This window comes from Bos taurus, chromosome 11 (assembly GCF_002263795.3).
Source record: "Bos taurus isolate L1 Dominette 01449 registration number 42190680 breed Hereford chromosome 11, ARS-UCD2.0, whole genome shotgun sequence".
Lineage (NCBI taxonomy): Eukaryota > Metazoa > Chordata > Mammalia > Artiodactyla > Bovidae > Bos > Bos taurus.
Genome location: NC_037338.1, coordinates 61,225,771 through 61,248,659, shown reverse-complemented (window position 1 = coordinate 61,248,659; position 22,889 = coordinate 61,225,771). Strand labels below are relative to the sequence as shown.

General features: G+C 38.0%; 1 protein-coding gene across 10 annotated transcripts in view; it reads right to left on the bottom strand.

The window, feature by feature from the left end:
- Positions 1-22,889, bottom strand: part of EHBP1 (EH domain binding protein 1) — a 387,100-nt gene that overhangs the window by 291,782 nt on the left and 72,429 nt on the right. For all 10 annotated transcript variants that reach the window (XM_024999431.2, XM_024999432.2, XM_024999433.2 and 7 more), the window contains exon 3: positions 5,535-5,592. In XM_024999431.2, coding sequence (XP_024855199.1) covers positions 5,535-5,592 — 58 coding nt within the window. The remainder of the gene's footprint in view (positions 1-5,534; positions 5,593-22,889) is intronic.

Below are 22,889 nucleotides of genomic sequence, written 5' to 3'. Positions count from 1 at the left end.
AATTGCTGCCATCTTAGATAATCTCTAATTAGAACTCCTCTCTATATAGTCTACATACTTAATTCTGAAGATTTGTGACAACTGTAATTCTCATGTACTCTAACAACAGATCAAGCTATTTCTCTAGCCTCTTCAAACTTCCCATAATTATATTTTCATAGTCTCCCCATACATTGAAAAAGACTATAATAATTGAATTTTTCTTATTAGTGACAATAGAAAAGATAGTACTTGAACAATTCTGAATTTTAAAAAGTACCATCAAAGAATTTTAGACCTGAAAATATCCTTAGGAAATCTAATCAGGTACAGATAATGAAACTGAAGCAATAAAGAGTAAATGGCTTGCCTGAACCCATAATAACAATCTGTAGGAGAACCAGCTCCATGATTTTCAAGTTCAGGGTTCTTCACCCAACCAACATTACAGCCAGCTCTATTTCTGATTCACACAGTAGTCAAGAAAATAGTCTTCAATCCCTAAGGTCTTAACATTTATATGCATGAGAAAGAGATCAAAAGTGTGAGAAGCAGGGAATGTGGAGACCAACAAACAACTGGGTAGAATTAGAAGACAGTGATATTAAGTAATTACCTAATGCTGGTCCTCTAAATGATCTCTTTCAATTCTCAGTCTAGGATCAGGAAATGGTAATTAGACTGCTGAACAAACAAAACTACTATCTGCTTAACAAACTAAAATCTTTTTTCTTTTTTTTAAATAAAGAGATAGAAGGGTGCTAGTTCCCAAGTTGCTGGTATGCCGCCTTTCTATCCAGCAACTCTCCCCAGTGAGAGAAAAGGTCCACCTAAGTCAGCTCTGGCTTTCTGATGGTCTTTGTAGTGACTATACAAACTAGCTATGTTAAGACACAGTAACAATATCAATTAGTCCAGCTTAGTATCTGATAATGTCAGCTTCATAATGTCAGCTAATTATTATGTATTAGAAAAAGAATGAAAAGTCTAACACAGGCAACTAAAAACAGCTGTGGTACTAAACACCTAATTGTACAGATCCATGGAGACAGTACTTTAGGTTCTTAGGAACTTTATTTTTAAAAAGTACCTCATGTTGGCAATCATCAGCACTACAGGAATCCTGATCAGTTTTTGATCAGAGTAATAGAAAAGATTTCCCTAGAAAATAATTCAGTATAAAACACATACAGCTATTTAGCTCCTTAATATAGTCCAGAAAGGCAGGCTATTTCATTATTTGCCATCATCCTAGTACAGTTAATGGTAGAAAGGATGAAGCCATATTCACTTCCACTCATATAAATTGCTTCACCTTTTAATCATATCAGAGATCCTTTAGCAAAGGCAGACCTAGGGAAAAGGTAACATTTATCAATTTTGAGTACCGACTCTATAAGATGTCTTATTTTCAAATTATTTCATATCATACCTTATGTAAAAGACCTAAACCTAATATGGAACTAAATACAGATATGTAACTAAAAAACCTAATATGGAACTAAATATTCACTTGTTACTTCTGAAATTTTTCACTGAATAAATATAACTATCATTTAGTTTTTAAATTGATGATTTTCAATTTATAAAACTTCATCTACGCATACGTTTAGGATGTCACATGTAAAGCTGTCTTAGAGCTGCCCACATCATGGTCTTAGTCAAAGAGCCACCACTACACCCATCCCTTCATGATACCACAGCATATTGTTAAAGGCTATACAGGTGCACACTGCTATATTAAAAATGCATAGCCAACAAGGACTTAATATATATAGCACAGGGAACTCTGTTCAGTGTTACATGGCAGTCTTGATGGGAAGGGAGTTTGGGAGAGAATGGATACATGTATACGTATGACTAAGTCCCTTTGCTGTCCACTTGAAACTATCATAATGTTGTTAATCAGCCATACTTCAATACAAAATAAAAAGTTTAAAACAACAACAACAAAAATACAGCTTATAGCAAGGAAGTAGAAGTGATAATGCCATCCAAAAGCTGGTGAGGACTTTCAAGCTCTTCTTTCCCTTTGGAATTCTCCCATCTCTGTGACTTTAAATTCCTAGTTTGAAAACTAGGTTTAAGGCAACAGACTACTCTGCCATAACTTTTCTTGTCTATTACAATTTTCCTGCTTCCTTTGTCCAACACTATACTAAAAAATAATTTATTTAAGCATATACAATTCAACTGCTGCCCAAAAATATCTTTGCTATAAATGCCATGACTTGAAGATAAGAGGTAGGAAAACTGCCTATTGTGATAATTACCCATGGTAATTATTTTGTAATTATTCTCTCAATAAAAAATGATTCTGCAATGGGTTCTTTTATATTTAATTACAAAAATAGACATGTATGCAAAGAAAGTGAGCAAAACACTGAGAACTAAACTTTATATCAAATAAGGCAATGTGCCTTATCATTTTTCTGTCTAATCTGTTATCTGGGTATCAGTTATAAGTTTCAATCCACCAATATAAAAAAGGTAGATAACCAACCATACTTCAATAAAATAATTTTTAAAAGGTAGATATATTCAGAAACAGGCAAGATAAATATTAAGCTATACACAAGACCAAAGAGAATGAATTACTGTGTAGTTTAAACTCTTTCCAGAAACAAACCTAAAAGTAAAAACCAGACTATTTTCTGCCCAATGGTTGTAGAGATCTATTTTCCCTGTAAGTGATTTCAATGGGACTTAGCAGCAAATAATGTGTATTTCAGGACTTCCATGGTGGCTCAGATGGTAAAGTGTCTGTCTACAATGCGGGAGACCTGGGTTCGATCCCTGGGTCGGGAAGATTCCCTGGAGAAGGAAATGGCAACCCACTCCACTACTCTTGCCTAGAAAATCCCATGGATGGAGGAGCCTGGTACAGGCTACTGCCCATGGGGTCGCAAAGAGCCGGACACGACTGAGCGACTTCACTTTTTTTTAATGTGTATTTCAAAGGAAAAATGTCAGAAACAGAAGAGTGTTTCAAATGAAAACAATGGTTCTACTCTTTGGATTTAATATAACTGATAGTTAATTTTAAAAAACAATAGCTAGGGACAAGCTAGCTTTTTTTTTTTTTTTTTTTTTAAGAATTCCAAAATGCCATGGATCTCAAGCTCCTCAAAGTTTTTCTAAAAAGTAATTTGTTTAATTTTCACATAATATCATAATCATTTCTTTTATAGCTTCTGGAACTGCTTTTTACATCCTTATTCAGCTGTTGTATACAATGTATAAAAACAGCATTTCACACATACATGAATGTATATTATGTAAATTTCAGGCAGATTCTTTACCACTGAGCCATCAGGGAATCCTGTAAGCTTATTACAGCATATGGGCTTCCCTGATGGCTCAATGGTAAAGAATCCACCTGCAATGCAGGAGACTCGAGTTTGATCCCTGGGTCAGGAAGATCCCCTGGAGAAGGAAATGGCAAACCACTTTAGTACTCGTGCCTGGGAAATCCCATGGACAGAGGAACCTGTGGGGCTACAGTCCATGGGGTCTCAAAGAGCTGGACATCACTAGAGTGACTAAATAACAACAATAATATGCTTAATACATTGTGAGTTCTCATAACTTTTCAAAAGTACATCTATAATGTTTCAAGGGAAACATACAATGATTCTAAAATATCCAGAAGGGATCTGAAATATTAGGAGCATCACAACTGGAAAATAAGTCCAATAAACCAATACAATATTGTAAAGTAATTAGCCTCTAATTAAAATAAATAAGTTTAATTAAAAAAAAAAAAAGAAATAGTTCCTTCTGGAAAATATTGTATTCTGAGAAAAATCAACCTGTACCTCATATGTTTGCATTTCACCATTTAGATTTGATCAAAATTTAATATGATGTAAAAAAGAATCTGGACCTAAAAGTTATCTGACTTTAAAAATGCAATTAAATTAAAAGTATACTTAATTTCAACTATGAATATTCTGAATTGACTTTTAATCTAAAGCATTTCATTATGTTTCATAATGTTTTAAGAAAACAATTAGTATCTAGTTACTACAAGAGGGAAATCACTTTTTGTTGACAGCTAAAAACATTTAGGGTCTAATGTTTATAGTTATAGTCAGGTTCCACTATCATACTTACTGGATGACCTAATATTGTTCCTTTCCATAAAACCTTAAGACCCACTCAGAAAAACTGATAGAAGACCCTAAGTCTATTTTCAGAATCCTTTCTCATGCGTAAATAGATAAGAAAATATTACAGATCCAAAATACCCTGTATCCAAACTACATATGTATGCTTTGGAGAAGATGCTATTCATTAGGTGAAGCAACTGGACCTTTCCTCTATTGCTGGGGGGGTACGCTGAAAGTTAAAACTGTACCTATCCTATTGCCCAGTGATTCTAGTCCTAGTTATTTGTGGAAGAGAAAATGTTTGTCCCCCAAAATACTTGTACTGCTGCTGCTGCTGCTGAGTCACTTCAGTTGTGTCCAACTCTGTGCAACCCCATAGACGGCAGCCCATGAGGCTCCCCCGTCCCTGGGATTCTCCAGGCAAGAACACTGGAGTGGGTTGCCATTTCCTTCTCCAATGCATGAAAGTGAAAAGTGAAAGTGAAGTCGCTCAGTTGAGCCCAACTCTTCAGGACCCCATGGACTGCAGCCCACCGGGCTCCTCCATCCATGGGATATTCCAGGCAAGAGTACTGGAGTGGGGTGCCATCGCCTTCTCCGAAATACTTTTACAGTAATGTTTAAAAGAAATTTAGTCAGAATAGTGAATATTCAGAATACTCACTAGAAACAAGCCATACTTTCATCAACAGATGTATAATCAAACTGCAATATATTCACATGATAGAATAATACTCAGCAAAGAAAAAAATTAACTACCAGTATTCACAAATTTTTTAATTCTGAAATTTAATTAAAATTTAATTTCAGGTAAAATAAATGAATTTTTTCTTTACATAAATCTACTTACATAGAAACCAACAGTCAATAAACATGCTTGTAATTATTGTGTGCCTATAAACACATGCTCAATCTTACTTGTCTGTAGACTGGAATTTTAAAAATATCTAAAATTGTTATTGAACATTTAAAAATTCTGCTCCACTCCCCCACAAAGCCATAAGAACAAAAGATTAAAACTTCTGAAAAACCCAACCCCTTCTCTTCTGTAACCTAGCAAATGGACTCAGATAACTCATCATTAATTATGTGTGCCCTAACTCCATCTTCTTAGAAGCTGAATAAAGTAATTCTAGATATAATTTTTAAGTGATCTTTATTTACTCATTAGTTCATGATATTCTAGCACAGAGATGTTAAATAACTATTATGTTATTTAAGACCACCAAATCCAAAATCAAAACTCAGGTATCTGGCTCCTGTTTAGAACTATAATACCAAGATTACATACAGTACCTAATCAATCACTTTAGTAAAGCAGATTATAAGAATAACCCAAAATATCAAAAAATATTTAAAAATATTCTTCACTGGGGCCAGCTTAATAATTAGATCAAAAGTTACATTCAACATTTGGGTAAGAAATTTAGAAAACAGACAAACCTTGGAAGACTTCCTTCGGCTTCTTCTTGTCCAAACTACCACCAGTTTATCTGGTTGCCTGCCAAACAGGAAAGATTAAGTAAAATTTATCTTAAGTCAATAAAATTTAGTTTTAGCACCTTTAAAAGAACAAAAATGTCACCTGCTTTAGATTACATGGAGTGGTTACACTAACAATAAAGCTCTATAAATTATTCAAATATGGTAGATGCACAATATAGACATGATCTAATTTAAATGACTAATATTTCATCCACATGTTTTTCTAAAAATACTTTACCAAGTAAATTCATTGGGACAAACCAAGTAAAATAAAATACTTAGACTATTTTTAAAAAAAGCACATATATATCTCTCATCTAAAACTATATTTCCAACACATTATCACTTTAGAGAAAATAAGCATAAAAATAATATTTCCAAAATAATTTAAATCTGTGGTTTACACTACTCTTGCATATCTGTATCTTATGAACAATGCTTAATGATTTTCAAAATCATTTTATAATCAATCATCTCAACTATCTTCAAGAATACAATACAGTACTGAAAAATAGGCAAGTACATTCTGGCAAGAAGCCCAGGGTACACTGGGTTTTTCCCTAGTGGCACAATGGTAAAGAACCTGCCTGCAATGCAAAAGACCGCCTACAATGCAGGAGATGTGGGTTTCATCGTTGGGAAGATCCCTCAGAGAAGGAAATGGCAACCCACTCTAGTATGCTTGCCTGAGAAATCCCATGGACAGAGAAGCCTGGTGAGCTACAGTCCATGGGGTAGCAAAGAGTTGGACATGACTGTGCAACTAAACCGCCACAACCATATTCTGGAAAAGTTAAAAAAAACTCATCAAAAGCTCTGGCAGAAACAAGACTGAAATATAGGTCTTTCCAACCTGAGATGCTGGGAGCAGCAGCCAGATGCAGAAATTCTAAGTTACAGATGAAACAGAAGAAAGTTTCCATGAAACATCAGTGTTCATCTAAGGATATGAACCAACGGAGAAACAAAACCATGTTTAACACAGAGAGAAACAGAACAGACAAAGACATGGAGATGGGTGGTGGGGTACATATAGCAACATGATAAACAGAGCTGGGCAGAGGGTATGGATCAATGCTGGCAGCTTAACAGTAAAGGGACTGAGTAACCAAACAGTTAAGCCACCCTGTTTGAAGGCATTGGTGGCTTGCTGGAACACTTATCCAAGATTACTACAGTGATCTTTCCACTATGTTCTTATCTCCACATCTCCAGCCCAACCTCAACTTTTAATTATACTTCTGCAATACTACTTTAGAATTGGTACAAAAGTCTTACTTATTTTTTTTTTTTTTTTTTTTACTATTCTAATAGGGCTCTTATACTGAAGGTACAACAAACTGGCACTTGAAAGTTGAATTTGACAGATTTGACCTAAATAGTGTTCCCTTATTTTAAGCTTAAATTAAACTTTAGAATACATTTCTTGGGACTTCCCTGGTGGTCTAGTGGGTAAGACTCCGTGCTCCCAATGCAAAGGGCTCAGGTTCAGTCCCTGGTGAGGGAACTAGAATCCACATGCATGCCACAATGAAGACCTAGCTCAACCTAAATAAACATTTTTAAAAATTTCTACTTAAATGCCTTCAAACAAGTTCCATGCTATCAAGATTACTAAAGCCTCCAACACTATCAACTTCTTTCCACCTGACCAGCTTCATTCTTCATATGATCTACATAGTCCCTGTATATATTTGACCCTTCGACATCACAGCATGCAAGATAGCATCCATATTCCTGACTGTGGTTTATAAGGCACCTCATCACCTGACTCTGATTTGCCAGCTGCAAAACCTACAAATACCTCAAAGGCATCTTGCTTTCCAACCAATCCCTGAACATTTATTCAATCTCTTCCCATCTTTGCATGTTTAAAATCTTTTTTTCTTTAACTTCCTCTTTTCTCTTTTTCTATCTGATAAACGCTTAATTCATCACTTTCTCTACGAAAACCTGACCGTTTCTCATTTCATTCCCACTTTAACCCATATCCTCAACCTCAGGCAAAGTTAATTTGCTTCTTCTACCTGTATTTCCATTAACACTCTAAACACCTCTATTTTAATATGTTATATGCCCTGTATTATGGGCTCAGCTGGTGGCTCAGATGGTAAAGAATCTGCCTGCAATGCGGGAAACCAAGGTTCGATTCCCGGGTTGGGAAGATCCCCTGGAGAAGGGAATGGCCACACACTCCAATAATTCAAAATCATAAGCAGATGATATCACTCTAATGGCAGGAACTAAAGAGCTTCTTGATGAGGGTGAAAAGGAAGAGTGAAAAAGCTGGCTTAAAACTCAACATTTTCAAAAAATTAAGCTCATAGCATCAGTTCCATCACTTTATGGCAAATAGATGAGGAAAAAATGGAAATAGTGACAATCTATTCTCTTGGGTTCCAAAATCAATGTGCACAGTCACTACAGCCAGGAAATTAAAAGATGTTTACTTCTTGGAAGAAAAGCTATAGCAAACCTAGACAGGATATTAAAAAGCAGAGACATCACTTTGCCAACAAAGGTCCATATAGTCAAAGCTATGGTTTTTCCAGTAGTCATGTACAGATGTGAGAGTTGGACCATAAAAAAGGCTGAGTACCAAAGAACGGATGCCTTCAAATTGTGGTGCTGGAAAAGTCTCTTGAGAGTCCCCTGGACAGGGAGGAGACCAAACAAGTCAATCCTAAAGGAAATCAACCCTGAATATTCATTGGGAAGGACTGATGCTGAAGCTGAAACTCCAATACTTTGGCCACCTGATGCGAAGAACCAACTCATTGGAAAAGACCCTGATGCTGGGAAAGATTGGAGGCAGGAGAAGGGGACGACAGAGGATGAGATGGTTGAATGGCATCACTGATGCAACGGACTGATGCAATGAGTTTAAGTAGGCTCCAGGAGTTGGTGATGGACAGGGAAGCCTGGCGTGCTGCAGTTCACGGGGTTGCAAAGAGCTGGACAAGACTGAGCAACTGAACTGAACTGCACTGCAAAGAGCCGATTCATTGGAAAAGACCCTGACGCTGGGAAAGATTGAAGGCAAAGAAGCGGGCAGCATGGATGGATGGTTAGATAACATCACTGACTCAATGGACCTGAGTTTGAGCAAATTCCAGGAGATAGTGAAGGACAGAGAAGCCTGGTGTGCTGCAGTCCGTGGGGTCTCAAAGAGTAGGACATGGCTGAGCGACTGAACAGCAGTACAACAACAACCCACTCCAATATTCTTGCCTGGAGAATTCCAATGACAGAGGAGCCTAGTAGACTACAGTCCAAGGGGTTGCAAAGAGTTGGACACAACTGAGTGACTAACAGTTTTCTCTTTTTCACTTCATGCTTTCTATTACATTATTTGTTATTATTTCTATCTCCTCGACTAGATTGTATTCCTTTGTCAACCATATCTTATTTATTTTTCTATTTCTAGCAACTAATAAGAATCTGGTACAAAGCTGAGGCTCTATGTACATTCACTACTAAATGAGAGAATCTGCAGCTTATTTGAGCTTTGCAGGCATCTTCACCTTGGATGCACATTGGAACCTCTTGGGAAGCTTTTTTAATATTGATATCTAGGTTCCACTGCTAGAGAATCACATTTAAATGTCAGGCCTGGTATGTAGACTTTTAAAAATTTCACAGTTGATTGTTATGCCCAGCTAAGGTCGAAAACCATTCTTTTGCAGGGAGAGTAGTAAGCAATCCCCACACTCCTGATTTGAAATAGTGAGGCGTGATGCTGGGATGGCAACAAGGGTGACCCCCTTCCCGATATCATCCTAGTGCTACCTGCACTGCTTGCTGCCTCCTTCCAACCTGGCCTCTCAGCACCTTCCTCTCCTCCACCCATTCTGATCTCATGTTTCAGAATATGGAAGCCTCTTACTGTAAAATAAGAAAGTCAGGAAGGGTGGTCTCCTAACCTACATCCCTGAAGTCCCAAGAATGTAAATAGAACATAAGTTACTTATTTGAGAATGCCCCCAGAGATGAATAAACTTTTTTGTGATTCCAAGTTATGTCCAATGGCAACCCACTCCAGTATTCTTGCCTGGAGAATTCCATGGACAGAGGAGCCTGGTAGGCTACAATCTACTGGGACGCAGAGAGTCAGAGATGACTGAGCAACACACACACACACACACACACACACACAAGAAATCAGCTCCCCTTTACATTATCAGGGACAAAGTAACACAGAATGTTTAAAATAAAGAGCTGTGCTGTGAGTTACTGTTCTTACAGAGGAATACCAATAACCACACAACTGGTTGACCACAATTAATATTTTAAGCATCTATGCTGTACTAGAAAAGAACCATCAAATATTTACTTATGTGCTCACAAGAGGCCAGGGATAGAGCAACTGTGAGAGTTTTATCCAACTACCAAAGAAACTATAATTATACAACTTTCTATCAGTAAAGTCAGGACAACCTGATATAGCTCTGTCTTAGAATTCAACAATCAAATATTTAAAATTTCTACCCCATTCCCTAAGTGACCAGGTAGCCCTGCACATAATACATATACAGACATATAAACACACATGCATATATTCATATATAGGTATTTACACATAAGAATATTTTATATACATACACATAAAATGTACATATAGACACACTGCCTATGAGTTCCACTGCAAAATTTGAAGCCTCTGGTGGGCTTACTCAGGGAAGAAAACTTTACATTTAAAAATAAGGAATGTTGTCTTCCTGGAAATTATATTACACAGGTTACTGATTCTCTAAGAGAGGTTTTCCTTTAATAAAATGTCCTTTTTGTCCCTCTCAAGGTGGAATGCATCAAAATTTGAGGAATAAAGACACTGAAGATCCTCTGTGCCTCATAATAATTGTACCTAATTATCATTTCAAAAAGTAGCTAATAATCCATATAAACAGCAAGAAAACTGTGGCTAAATTCCAGTCACTCAAGGTTTTGCTCTCTCCCCATGTTCCCTTTTCCCAAACTTCCAGGGCTATATTTCTCTTATATTCATGTATATCTTTCTATTTTCTCCACATGAAACCTCAAAATGTGTGACTTTTATTGATTTACTCCTATCTGTTTCCATGGCTTAGCCTTAGCTTCCTGGAATAACATATTCTTGATAAAAATATACTGATAAATTATGTCAAATCAATCTATGTAGAGGAGTCTATAAAGAATAAATAAAGCCAAACTTCATGAATTTAAATTTTTAAAAAAAAGGATTTCCCTGGCAGTCCAGTGGTTAAGACTTTGAGCTTCCACTGAAGTGGGTGTGGGTTCGATCCTTGGGCAGGGAACTAAGACCCCACATGCTGTGCAGCATGGCTAAAAAGTAAATGAATGAATAAATAATAAAATAAAAATTTACCTTCTATCCTACCCTCAAAATCCTTAAAAAGCAACAAGTTCAATCTGAAGGTGGCAAGACTTAATCTCAACACTGTGATCCTGATGCTAACTTCTGGAAAGGAGGAAGAACAGTAGGAAAATGGAAGTGGAAGAAGGAAAAGATATCAGAGCTACAATGAACCAGTTTGTAAAGCAATAAACTATCTTTCTTTTGTCTGCAAGTTGTGGGCCCCCCTCTTTGCCACTGCTGCTGCTGCTAAGTCACTTCAGTCGTGTCCAACTCCGTGCAACCCCATAGACGGCAGCCCACCAGGCTCCCCTGTCCCTGGGATTCTCCAGGCAAGAACACTGGAGTGGGTTGCCATGTCCTTCTCTAATGCATGAAAGTGAAAAGTGAAAGTGAAGTCGCTCAGTCATGTCCGACCCTTAGCATGGACTGCAGCCTACCAGGCTCCTTCGTCCATGGGATTTTCCAGGCAAGAGTACTGGAGTGGGGTGCCATTGCCTTCTCCTCTTTGCCAGTAGTGATCTATAACACTGTGTATCCAAGTAAATTTAAGGAAAAACATTCCTGTCTTAAATTTAGACTCCTGTATTCATTTCCATTCTTATGTGTGTCACTTATGCAAGGTAAGACTGAAAAAGCTGTAAGAAAAATTCCAAAACCATCACATGAAAACCAGTCTCATCACTTTTCAGAATCACAATAAGCATCAACAAGTATTTTATTGAATGTTTATTACATTCCTGACACTGTGCTGAGTAACGGAGATACAAAGGCAAAGGAAGACAAGCCTTGATCCTCTGGAAGCTTACAGTCTTGGTGGTGTGTGAAAGTCACTCAGTCGTGTCCAGCTCTTTGCAACCCCAAGCACTGTACAGTCCATGGAATTCTCCAGGCCAGAATATTGGAGTTCGTAGCCTTTCCCTTCTCCAGGGGATCTTCCCAACCCAGGAACCAAACCCAGGTCTCCCGCATTGCAGGCAGACTTTTTACCAGTTGAGCCACAAGGGAAGCCCAAGAATACTGGAGTAGGTAGCCTATCCCTTCTCCAGTGGATCTTCCTGACCCAGGAATCAAACCAGGGTCTCCTGCATTGCAGGCGGATTCTTTACCAATTGAGCTATCAGGGAAGCCCACAGGCTACTGGAGACACAAACAATTAAGCCAACCACCTAACTGCAGGCACAACCTTGGGGAAGTACTAGGAGACAGAAAGACCTTATACAAAAAAGGATCCATTTAGAAATATCTCAGGAAATATGTACACTGACAAAAAGAACCTGCCCAACTGCTGAGATTGCCTAAACTGCTGAGATTGCCTAATTAAGAATTTCTAAAGAACAAATAAACAAAAATACATAATTTACAACATTTTAAAGTCCAACAAAAGATGAGTGACCAATCACAGTACATCCGTCTACTAGAATATTACAGACCTGGTAAAAATATTTTCTAAGAACGTTACAAGCATAGGGCAATGCTTGGGATATCATGTCAAATTTATTCAATAAATATTTATATTTTTGTCCTATACCATGTAATCAAGACACCAGGAAGAAATGTCTCCAAATGCTACCTGTGGTTATTATTAGGAACTAAAATTACATGTCATTTTAAGAATATACTTTTCTGTATTTTCTGCAATGAACTTATATTACTTCATGCTGGGGAATTATTTAAATGTGGGGGGAATTTATTTAAAATAAAATAGCACTTTTAAGTTTGGAATTAAGTATCAACCAACAAAATTAAACAAATTAATATTTCAAATTTCATTGAATTTAAAGAGCTCTAAGCTGAATCAATCTGTTTTGCAAGTCATTTTAAGTGAAGGAGGTATATTCTTGAAGTTATCATAAATGTTCCTCAAGATCCGAGCTGGCTGTAGGCAAAATTTTGAAATACACCCTATTTGACTCTGACATCCTCCCCTCCTTTGCCTCTCCAATCCCTGGGGCATTCTTCCTTGAACCTGCAAAGTCAATATGGTGCTCCACTATAGGACCCAATAATAACAACATGACAAATGCTTTTCAGATCACTAGTGGTAAGGAACCTGCCTGTCAATGTAGGAGACACAAGAGACATCAGTTCAATCCCTGCGTTGGGAAGATACCCTGGAGTAAGAAAAGGCAACCCACTCCAGTATTCTTGCCTGGAAAATTCCGTGAACAGAAAAGCCTATCAGGCTACAGTCCATGGGGCTGCAAAGAGTTGGATAAGATTGAGAGACTAAACACACAAAATTCTATTCTACATCAATTATAATAAAATCCCCCTTTCTCTAGGATAAGCATCTTAGGAGGATGGTAAAAGGAAAGAAATCTGGGCAAACAATTTGTATTAATTTAGGAGATGTGAATTTGTAAAAGAAGGTTCATCAAAAACGACATAGTACAAAGAAAGAATACATACTACCCTTGAGATTGGGAAACTTGTTTTTCCTAGATATGGCATTTAGTGATCTTAGGAATATCTCTCCAATTTCTCTGAGCCTATTCTCTAATTTATCAAATGAAGAGACTGCACTACAACTTTAGTTAGTTCTAACACTATATAGTTCAGTGACTGTTTAAATGACTCAAACTGGTTAAATATTTCATGTTTTAAAATAAAATGAGAAAAGAGTCGGGTAAAGAATTTGTGGCATGGAGTGGGTTGCCATTTTCTTCAGTTAATAAATGAGTATGTACTCTCCCCACCAGCTGAATGGAGAGGACTCCAGAATGCAGAGGAAGGCAGAGCCATAAGATAAAAGTTGTATGGGCTCCTGAATGACCATGTGGAAGGCCAATCAACCTTCTCTAGACTGAAAAGTGAGAAAGAAATGAACTTTTATGTCAGACCACTTGGATTTGGGGGTGTGTCTGCTACAGTAACTCCTCAACAGTATCGAAAATTCAAAAGACACACATAAATAACAATAAAAAGTTGCTATCTTGTAGAAATGTACATTGTAAAGAGCTGAGACCAAATTTAACCTTTTTATGTCCTATTGGTTTTCATATATAAATGAAATCCATGTTTCCAAAGATAAATGACAGTTACACCTGAGAACTCAGTAGCTAATAATTATTCCTTTGAGCTTTTCCTAAATTAAAAATAAAGAGTCGTGAGTCTTTAGAACACAGAAAGTATAACATATTCTTCTCATCAAAGAATCCAGTATATGCTTACAATGAGAAAAAGAGAGCTCAATATTTTAACCCTGATGTTACTATGAAGAGGCACTTCACTAAATAACAAGGTTATTCCTTTTAGGGGAAGGGCTCTTAGCTATAACTGAACATTTCATGGTGGAATGCTGCGAATATTTAAACAAAAGGAGGGAAATTGTCTTATCACAGAAATACTCTAACTTAACTATTTCTCAAGTAATTATTTTTATCCTTCAGTAGGTACATCTGCCTCCTATTGTCCTATCACTGCCGTAGCTCCAGTTAATTATACTCCTTTATGCTTACTTCACAAGAGTTATTTAGCAAGCTGTAATAATTAATAGGAAAAAAATTCTATAAGACCCAGTACCCATACACAGGATGTAGTTCTTTTCTGCAAAAATGAAGACAGTTCTAATAATAAAAGATACAACTCTGTCACTCAAAAATGTTTTTAAAAAATTATATTTGGCATCTTCCTACCATCTTTAAAATATTTTCACAGTGATTGCTTATGATTAAAAATATTTAACTGGTGATGCATATGGACTTCTGCTGACAGGGATTCTAAAACCTAAGTATCAGTATTTGGAAACAGTACCATCAAACAGGAAGTGCAGTCTGACATACTTGAGCTAAGTGTACTTTTTGAGAGGCCACCAAAAAACACACAAATGTGTATATATAATTTTTGTGTGCTATTCAACAGGATAAGAGGTTTATAATTTTTAATGTTTGAGAAAAATAGCATTATAATCATTCACTGCTGTATCATGTGTATAATGCTGATCTTCCCAAATAATACTTCCTAATTTCTTGTTTTATAAAATCACCTATGATGCTTCCTTTAATATAGCATGTTACTTACTACCTCTGTCTTTCCATCCTGTTTAAAGAAGCCTCACATGTCACTCACATAAATATTAATATTTCCAAGTTATGTACCTGGTTCTCTGAAAAAGAGCTTAGTAGCGGGGAAAAAAAGGGCACATCACTCAGACAACGGTCCCAACTCTCCTAAATAATCATATTCACCATTTCTTCTCAACATACTTCTGTAGCTGCTGCAGTTTTGTGTTTGGATGATCACTTTTGCCTGTCTTGTTTCTATTTGACTTGAAGGTTAGATTTTAAAAAAATCATATGAAGGCAGACAGATCTGGGTATCCCTCCTTTGAGTTGTACCATCTAAGCCTCAAGACATTCCTCATCTATGAAATTAGAACCTCACAGGACCAATGTAAAGATCTGTTAAGATAACGTAAATAAAGTACTTAGTTTAGTGCCTGTCTCTCAGCAAATTGTCAGATAATGTTGGAAATCATCCCAAGTATACGCACAGAGCTTTCAAATAGCTTTGTACAGACTCCCTCTTAAATGTGAACAAACAAAGGATCATCTAAAGAAAGTTTCTAAAAGATAAGGAGCTAAAAGAGAAAAAAACTTGAAAGAAACTGAAGACATTACATGAATACTCTTAGAAATATAAAAGATACTGTACTCATGAAATATATAAAATATAAAAAGAATATTTAAAGAATAGTAAAGAAATCTGAAAATTTTTTTCATTTAGCAAAGTAAAAGTTGAAGAGTTAAGGTAAAATTAAGGAAATCTTCCAGATCTAGAATAAATAACAGAGACATTAAGTGGGAGAGAAAAGACACAAAATTTAGATCAACCCAGAGGTTAAAAGGACTTCCCTGGTGGCTCAGACAGTAAAGCGTCTGCCTGCAATGCGGGAGACCCGAGTTTGATCCCTGGGTTGGGAAGATTCCCTGGAGAAGGAAATGGCAACCCACTCCAGTGCTCTTGCCTGGAAAATTGGTAGGCTCCTCAGTCCATGGGGTCGCAAAGAGTCGGACATGACTGAGCGACTTCACCTTCACTTTTCAGAGGTTAAAAGTCTGACTAATTCCCCAAGAGGACTATGAGAAGAGGTTGCAAGATGTCATCTATGCTACAGCCCTAGAAAGACACCATTCCAAAGTGGGTCAGGACATTAGAGGGCTCCAGGAGAAAAAGGAACTGATGAGTCACCAATGTTTAAGTGTTTTGAGAGGAATATTGATAGACTGACAGAAAAAAATTTGAAATAATATTTATAGATATGGAGGCTTCCCTGATGGCTGAGATGGTAAAGAATCTGCCTGCAATTTGGGAGTCCCAGGTTTGATCCCGGGGTCAGGAAGATCCCCTGGAGTAGGAACTGGCAACCAACTCAGGTACTCTTGCCTGGAGAATTCCATGGACAAAGGAACCTGGAGGACTACACTCCATGAGGTCACAAAGAGTTGGACACGGCTGTGGGACTAACACTTAATAACAGATACATGAGAGGAAAGGGCAAAATGAAAAAAGGGCAAAAAAAATATTATGTCAAATTTTAATATAATAAAAATCTAAAGAAACAAAAGGTAATCATAATACCACAGGGCTCAACACAAACAATACTAAGTCATAACAATGAATCTGATCTAGCTCTTCGAGAGCTGAATGGAGAACAGGAAGGATGGGGAAAGGGAAAGGTAAGTATGCTTCAGGGAGGAGGTGGTAGACAGCTAAATCCTCACCTACCTTATCAAGAAGCTAGCAGATAAAGTTTAAAATCAAAAAGGTTAAAAGAAAACCTTGAAAGTATATTGTTGAACAATGAAATACCACTTATATACCTATCAGGAAGACTATAATCAAAAAGATAGACAATAAAAAGTTTTTATCATATCTTCAAGATAAGATAAAACCAAAACCCTTACACACTGCTGGTGGGATTGTAAATAGTAAAGCTACTGTGCAAAGAGAGAAGCAAAAGGCAAAGGAGAAAAGGAAAGATATAAGCATCTCAATGCAGAGTTCCAAAGAATAGCAAGAAGAGATAAGAAAGCCTTCCTCAGCAATCAATGCAAAGAAACAGAGGAAAACAACAGAATGGAAAAGACTAGAGATCTCTTCAAGAAAATTAGATACCAAGGGAACATTTCATGCAAAGATGGGCTCCATAAAGGACAGACATGGTATGGACCTAACAGAAGCAGAAAATATTAAGAAGAGGTGGCAAGAATACACAGAAGAACTGTACAAAAAGGATCTTCACAACCCAGATAATCACGATGATGTGATCACTGACCTAAAGCCAGACATCCTGGAATGTGAAGTCTAGTGGGCCTTAGAAAGCATCACTACGAACAAAGCTAGTGGAGGTGATGGAATTCCAGTTGAGCTATTCCAAATCCTGAAATGATGCTGTGAAAGTGCTGCACTCAATATGCCAGCAAATTTGGAAAACTCAGCAGTGGCCACAGGACTGGAAAAGGTCAGTTTTTATTCCAATCCCAAAGAAAGGCAATGCCAAAGAATGCTCAAACTACCGCACAATTGCACTCATCTCACACGCTAGTAAAGTAATGCTCAAAATTCTCCAAGCCAGGCTTCAGCAATACATGAACCGTGAACTTCCTGATGTTCAAGCTGGTTTTAGAAAAGGCAGAGGAACCAGAGATCAAATTGCCAACATCCGCTGGATCATGGAAAAAGCAAGAGAGTTCCAGAAAAACATCTATTTCTGCTTTATTGACTATGCCAAAGCCTTTGACTGTGTGCATCACAATAAACTGTGGAAAATTCTGAAAAAGATGGGAATACCAGACCACCTGACCTGCCTCTTGAGAAATCTGTATGCAGGTCAGGAAGCAACAGTTAGAACTGGAGATAGAACAACAGACTGGTTCCAAATAGAAAAAGGAGTACGTCAAGGCTGTATATTGTCACCCTGTTTATTTAACTTATATGCAGAGTACATCATGAGAAACGCTGGACTGGAAGAAGCACAAGCTGGAATCAAGATTGCCGGGAGAAATATCAATAACCTCAGATATGCAGATGACACCAGCCTTATGGCAGAAAGTGAAGAGGAACTAAAGAGCCTCTTGATGAAAGTGAAAGAGGAGAGTGAAAAAGTTGGCTTTAAAGCTCAACATTCAGAAAACCAAGATCATGGCATCCAGTCCCATCACTTCTTGGGAAATAGATGTGGAAACAGTGTCAGACTTTATTTATGGGGGGCTCCAAAATCACTACAGATGGTGACTGCAGCCATGAAATTAAAAGATGCTTAGTCCTTGGAAGGAAAGTTATGACCAACCTAGATAGCATATTGAAAAGCAGAGACATTACTTTGCCAACAAAAGTTCGTCTAGTCAAGGCTATGGTTTTTCCAGTGGTCATGTATGGATGTGACAGTTGGACTGAGAAGGCTGAGGGCTGAAGAATTGATTCTTTTGAACTGTGGTGTTGGAGAAGACTCTTGAGAGTCCCTTGGACTGCAAGGAGATCCAAACAGTCCATTCTGAAGGAGATCAGCCCTGGGATTTCTTTGGAAGGAATGATGCTAAAGCTGAAACTCCAGTACTTTGGCCACCTCATGCAAAGAGTTGACTCACTGGAAAAGACCCTGATGCTGGGAGGGATTGGGGGCAGGAGGAGAAGGGGATGGCAGAGGATGAGATGGCTGGATGGCATCACTGACTCAATGGACGTGGGTTTGAGTGAACTCCGGGAGTTGGTGATGGACAAGGAGGCCTGGCGTGCTGCGATTCATGGGGTCGCAAAGAGTTGGACACAACGGAGCAACTGAACTGAACTGAACTGTGCAAAACAGATCGGCAGTTCTTCAAAAAGTTAAACATATGGAAGAGAATAGACAGCCCAGAAATGAACCCACACACTTAAGCTCAGTTACTCTATGACAAAAGAGGCAAAAACATACAATGGAGAAAAGACAGTGTCTGCAACAAGGGGTGATGGGGAAAATGGACAGCTACATGTAAAAGCATGAAATTAGAACATTCCCGTAACACCATACACAAAAATAAACTCAAAATGGATTCAAGACTTTAAGATCAGATATTATAGAATTCTTAGAGGAAAACATAAGCAAAACACTCTTTGACAAAAATCACGGCAATACCTTTTTTGATTCACCTAAAGCAAAGAAACACAAAAGCAAAAATAAATAAATGGTACCTAATTAAACTTAGAAGCTTTTGCATAGCAAATGAAACCACGGAGAAACCAAAAAGACAACCTACTGAATGGGAGAAGATATCTGTAAATGATAAGACAGATAACAGATTAATATCCAACATATATAAACACCTCATATAATTAAAGATTAAAAAAAAAAAAAACTTAAAAAATGCACAGAAGAACTGAATGGACATGTTTCCAAAGAAGAAGTGCAGGTAGCCAACTGGCACATGAGAAGATGTTTAATATCACTCACTAATCATCAGGGAACTGCAAATCAAAATCACAGTGAAATATCACCTCACACCTGTAATAATGACTATTATCAAAAAGAAAACAAATAACGAATGTTAGCAAGGATGTGAAGAAAAGGTAACCCTCCTTACACCACTGGTGAGAAAGTAAATTGGTTCAGCCTGTGGAAAACAGTATCAGTTCAGTTCAGTCGCGTCCGACTCTTTGCAACCCCATGAATTGCAGCACGCCAGGCCTCCCTGTCCATCACCAACTCCTGGAGTTCACTCAAACCCACGTCCATCGAGTCGGTGACGCCATCCAGCCATCTCATCCTCTGTTGTCCCCATCTCCTCCTGCCCCCAGTCCCTCCCAGCATCAGAGTCTTTTCCAATGAGTCAACTTTCCACACGAGGTGGCCAAAGTACTGGAGTTTCAGCTTTAGCATCAGTCCTTCCAAAGAACACCCAGGACTGATCTCCTTTAGGATGGACTGGTTGGATCTCCTTGCAGTCCAAGGGACTCTCAAGAGTCTTCTCCAACACCACAGTTCAAAAGCATCAATTCTTCGGCGCTCAGCTTTCTTCACAGTCCAACTCTCATATCCATACATGACTACTGGAAAAACCACAACCTTGACTAGATGTACCTTTGTTGGCAAAGTAATGTCTCTTAATATGCTATCTAGGTTGGTCATAGCTTTCCTTCCAAGGAGTAAGAGTCTTTTAATTTCATGGCTGCAGTCACCATCTGCAGTGATTTCGGAGCCCCAAAAAACAAATGGAAATCCTCAAAAAATTAAAAACAGAACTACAATATGACACAGCAATTCCACTCCTAGATACATATCTGGGGAGAAAAATAAAAAACTAATTCAAAAAGATACATGCACCCCCATGTTCACAGCAGCATTATTTACAATTGCCAAAAATGGAAGAAACCTAAATCTTTATCAATAGATGAATGGACAGCACAAATATGTGTGTGTGTATATATATATACATACACACAGGGGCTTCCCTGGTGGCTCAATCAGTAAAGAAACTGCCCACAATACGGGAAACCCAGGTTCAATCCCTAGGTCAGGAAGATACTCTGGAGGTGGAAACGGCAGCCCAATTTGGCATTCTTGCCTGGAGGATTTCATGGACAGAGGAGCCTGGCAGGCTACAGTCCATGGGATCGCAGAGTCGGACACTACTGAAGTGACTTAGCACACACATACCCACACATACATACAATGGAATACAACTCAGCCATAAAAAAGAATAAAATTTTGCCATTTGCAGCAACATGTAGGATTTGGAGGCTGTTATGCTAAAAAGTGAAATAAGTCAGAGAAAGACAAATACTATGTGATACCATCTATCAGTATCAGTTCAGTCACTCTGTCGTGTCTGACTCTTTGCAACCCCATGGATTGCAGCACACCAGGCCTCCCTGTCCATCATAAACTCCCGGAATTTATGCAGTCATGTCCACTGAGTCAGTGATGTCATCCAACCATCTCATTCTCTGTCATCCCCTTCTCATCCCGCCTCCAATCTTTCCCAGCAACAGGGTCTTTTCAAATAAGTCAGTTCTTCACATTACGTGTTCAAAATATTGGAGTTTCAGCTTCACCATCTATACATGAATCTATATACCATCTATATGTGAAATCTAAAAAACACAAGAAACTAGTGAATATAACAAAAAAGAAGAAGACTCATAGATACAAAGAACCAGCTAATGGGGAGAAGGAAAGGGAGAGGGCAATATAGTGGTAGAGAACAAGAGGTACAAACCATTAGGTATAAAATAAGCTACAAAGATATACTATATAACATAGGGAATACAGCCAATAATTTATAGTAACTATAAATGCAATTCAGTCAGTTCAGCTCAGTCGTGTCTGACTCTTTGTGAATCCATGAACTGCAGCACACCAGGCTTCCCTGTCCATTACCAACTCCCGTAGCTTGCTCAAACTCATGTCCATGGAGTTGGTGATGCCATCTAACCATCTCATCCTCTGTCGTCCCCTTCTCCTCCCACCTTCAATCCTTCCCAGCATCAGGGTCTTTTCGAACGAGTCAGCTCTTCAAATCAGGTGGCCAAAGTTTTGGAGCTTCAGCATCAGTCCTTCCAATGAATATTTAGGACTGATTTCCTTTAGGATGGACTGGTTGGATTTCCTTGCTGTCCCAGGGACTCTCAAGAGTCTTCTCCAACACCACAGTTCAAAAGCTTCAATTCTTAGGCACTCAGCTTTCTTTATGGTCCAACTCTCACATCCATACATGACGACTGGAAAAACCATAGCTTTGACTAGACATGTATGGATGTGAGAGTTGGACTGTGAAGAAAGCTGAGTGCCGAAGAATTGATGCTTTTGAACTATGGTGTTGGAGAAGACTCTTGAGAGTCCCTTGGACTGCAAGGAGATCCAACCAGTCCATCCTAAAGGAGATCAGTCCTGGGTGTTCTTTGGAAGGACTGATGCTAAAGCTGAAACTCCAGTACTTTGGCCACCTCATGTGGAAAGTTGACTCATTGGAAAAGACTCTGATGCTGGGAGGGACTGGGGGCAGGAGGAGATGGGGACAACAGAGGATGAGATGGCTGGATGGCGTCACCGACTCGATGGACATGAGTTTGAGTGAACTCCAGGAGTTGGTGATGGACAGGGAGGCCTGGCATGCTGCAATTCATGGGGTCGCAAAGAGTCAGACACAACTGAGCAACTGAACTGAACTGAACTGACTAGACAGACTTTTGTTGGCAAAGTAACATCTCTGTTTTTTAATATGCTGTCTAGGTTTGTTAGCTTTTCTTCCAAGGAGCAAGCATCTTTTAATTTCACAGCTGCAGCACACCATGTGCGATGATTTTGGAGCCCAAGAAAGTAAAGACTGTCACTATTTCCATTGTTTCCCCATCTACTTGCCACGAAGTGATGGGACTAAATGCCGTGACCTTAGTTTTTTGAATGTTGAGTATTGAGCCAGCTTTTTCACTCTCCTCTTTCACTTTCCTCAAGAGGCTCTTTAGTCCCTCTTATAAATGGAGTATAACCTTTAAATATTATGAATCACTATGCTGTATACATATAACATATAATATTGTACAGCAACTAAATTTTAAAAAACAGAAAAAAATAAAATAAATAAAAATTTAAAAGTTAAACATAGAGTTACCATATGATCCAGTGATTTCACTCCTAGGTATATATACCAAAATTTGTACCTAACTGTTCACAGAAGCATTATCCATAATAGCCTAAAAATGGAAAAAACTCAAATGTCCATCAACTGATGAACAGATAAAATGTATACTCATGCAATGGACTATTATTTGACCACAAAAATGAGTAACATACTGACATGTTATAACATGGATGAGCCTTTTGTTTTTTAAATTCCACACACAGGTGAAATCATTTGGTATTAGTATTTCTCTTTCTGACTTTCAGTTAGCATAACACTCTTTTGGTCTCTCCAGGTTGTCACAAATGGCAAGATGCCATTCCTTTTTATGACTAATATTCACACACAAATATGTGACAG